General features: G+C 31.5%; 1 protein-coding gene across 1 annotated transcript; it reads right to left on the reverse strand.

The window, feature by feature from the left end:
• Positions 1–665: 665 nt before the first annotated feature.
• Positions 666–1250, reverse strand: LOC100263738 (pathogenesis-related protein STH-2). The gene is made up of 2 exons (XM_002271392.5): positions 1067–1250; positions 666–964 (listed from the first exon to the last, which is right to left on the reverse strand). Exons 1-2 carry the CDS (start codon positions 1248–1250, stop codon positions 666–668), a joined length of 483 nt encoding a protein of 160 aa, XP_002271428.2.
• Positions 1251–2822: the final 1572 nt, after the last annotated feature.

The following is a 2822-nucleotide window of genomic DNA, read 5'->3' on the forward strand; positions in this document are numbered from 1 at the left end:
CTAATTCTTTTTCCCTTTTTTTCCGTAACTTTTTCACTTTTCAATTTAGGCATTGAGGTGCTCATATTTAGGAGTTGGTGAATTGAACCAATTCAACCTGATGTTTAGGCGGGATTTGAACAAACATTTTTAATACTAAGATTAAATTTGTGTTAAGTTTTTTTCGATTTAGATTAGATTAAGATCAAATTTCGAATAACTCAAGCTTAATCTGAATCGATCTAATGTTTTTATAATATTTATAATATCTATTGTTTTTTATATAATAATATTTATTTAATTATCAACTTGACTAACTCCTTCAAATTGCAACCCTATTCATATTGGACACACTTAGATTTTTATTTTTTTTTTCCAAGATTCATAACATCTTTATTTAGACTAAATATCCACTATCTAAATTAGGAAAATTTGTGAGATACCAAAATTAGAGTCCTTGTATGATTAAATTTGGACTATGAAATAAAAAATTAAAATATAAAATATCCTTCTTTATCTGTTTTTCCATGGAAATGGATCAATATCTTTGAACAATGTGGGTCTTTTATAGACTACGAAAGTTTAATATTCTCAACAAAAACCAGCCAAAATAAATAAATAAATAAGGTTTTCAGAGCAGAGCCAAGGAATGAATTTATGAGGGTCCATTACATTAGAAAAAGTAATCACAACTCCTCGTCAGGGTTAGCAAGAAGGTAGGCCTCAACCAGCTTATACACTCCCATGGCTTTTTCCTTCCCTTCTCTGATACTCTCCTCCTTAATCTCAAACTCCCCCTTAGTGTGATACTCACTCCTCGTCTTGCAAATGCATCCTCCATCACCAGACTCCTCGAATTTCATCTCATAAACAATCGATTCAAGCTGATCACCAAGCACACCACCTTCAATCAAAGTGTATCTGCACTCTAGCTTCTCTTTGTCCACTGCATTGATCTTATACTTCAAATACTCGCAATCACTATCTGTAAAAAAACCAACCCAAATTCCTCATTATTCATACTGATCTGCAGCAGATATATCATAGGAATTTTCACTAAGAAAGTCGATTTTCTTGCTAGACTAACCACCAGAGAAGTTCGTCTGTGTAATGCTTCCAGCCCCACCATCACCTTCAACAAACTCGATGCTCTTTACTGATTCAGGCACCAACCTGGGGACAAGGATATGGGAATCCACGACCAGCGCCTTGAACATCCGAGCAGGAGAGACCGGAGTTACAAACTCTTGAGTAAAAGTTGTGACACCCATCTGTGCTTTGAAGGGGAGAAGGAGCTGAAGATGATCAACTTTGATGCAGAAGGTTTTGAGATATGGTATGTTATATGGTTAGATTTTTGGTTTTGAGGTACCCTAAGTACTGTGAAAGTCTATATTCAAATTCAATCTTGATAGCACTCCATTATGGACTCATTCAATCCCTACATCCACAAAGATGAGCAGTTCAAGATTATAATTAAAAAATTTAAGGTGGCCGCTAGAAGAACTTTCTGATAACCAAGAAAAAAGGGTTAAGTAATTTGATTTCTAATCTGAGTCTACACAAGTTGATATATAATTTATACGCCTAATAGATTGGTAATCATTCCGTCCACCAGCTAAAGGGCAAGAGTCAACTAGTTGCTCTCACTTATGAACTCATTATTTGACATTAATAAGGGTAAACATGTTAAATTCTAATACTATTTAAAAAAAAAAAAAAAGGTTAAAATCTATTTTAATTATCAAATAATCTTAACACTTAAAATAAAATTTAAGTAATAAATTTTAAATCAACAAATTGATCGAGATTAAGATAAGTCATTTTAACTTATAAAATATTAAATTTTCAGTTCTACTGAGTAATACCTTGATTTGTCATTTTCTTATTTCTTCTAGATTCTATAAAGTAGTTCATTCAATTATGAAGGTCTATCAAGGTTATGTCTATTATCAAGTGTTGACATTAGAATTGGCACAATTTTCTGCAACTATTGCCATTACATTCCATTCCCAAATGAAAATTGAACCATTCCTCCTTACAGCTGTTTGCAAATTAGCATAGATAGCTACCTTACCCTACAAGTTTCATTAATATATATATATATAGCAATGTTTTATGGAACAAAATTGACAAATTAAATCTTACAAATAGTTTATTTAGATGTCGTAATTAAGCATTATGTTACTATTTATCACAACAATGCCTTGCTCTTGAAGATGCTAGTTCAAAATAGGTTAAAATTAAGTATTCAAGAGAGTGACAGGTTAAAATTAAGTATTCCAATTATGAACAATATGTTACAAATATTATGCATATAAAGATAACTCAAATCACACAAAAAATATAGGATATTAAGCGAAAAATCACCTAGCAATCATGATTTTACCTGTTCAAATGCACTTCTTAAGGTTTTATACCATCAATACCTATACTCGTTTTTTACATATCTGACATAACACTCTCATATGCTTCCTTGTGAATCTCTTGAATTAAAGTTTCACGATTAGAATCTTTGACCTCTATTGATGTCAAATATACTTACAAGGCAAATCTACGAAGTATTAAGAGATGGAGGCTCAAGCTTTGGAAATGACGATTATTCTCTTAGAGTTCTCTCTTTTTTTATTCTTCAAAACAAATCTATTTATACTCAAAAATCCTATGAACTAATTATGGAGAGTTTCCTAATTTTGAAACATTCCAAAAACCTTTTAAAAATAAAAAAATAAAAAAATAAAAGAGTAAAAATCAAATTTGGAAATGCCTAAAAGTCATCTCAGTGTATGAACACTTGAAGGGAGCATTCAAACGCCCTATTGGGTGGTTGAACACTTACTCCA

The sequence above is a fragment of the Vitis vinifera genome, chromosome 5 (assembly GCF_030704535.1).
Source record: "Vitis vinifera cultivar Pinot Noir 40024 chromosome 5, ASM3070453v1".
NCBI lineage: Eukaryota > Viridiplantae > Streptophyta > Magnoliopsida > Vitales > Vitaceae > Vitis > Vitis vinifera.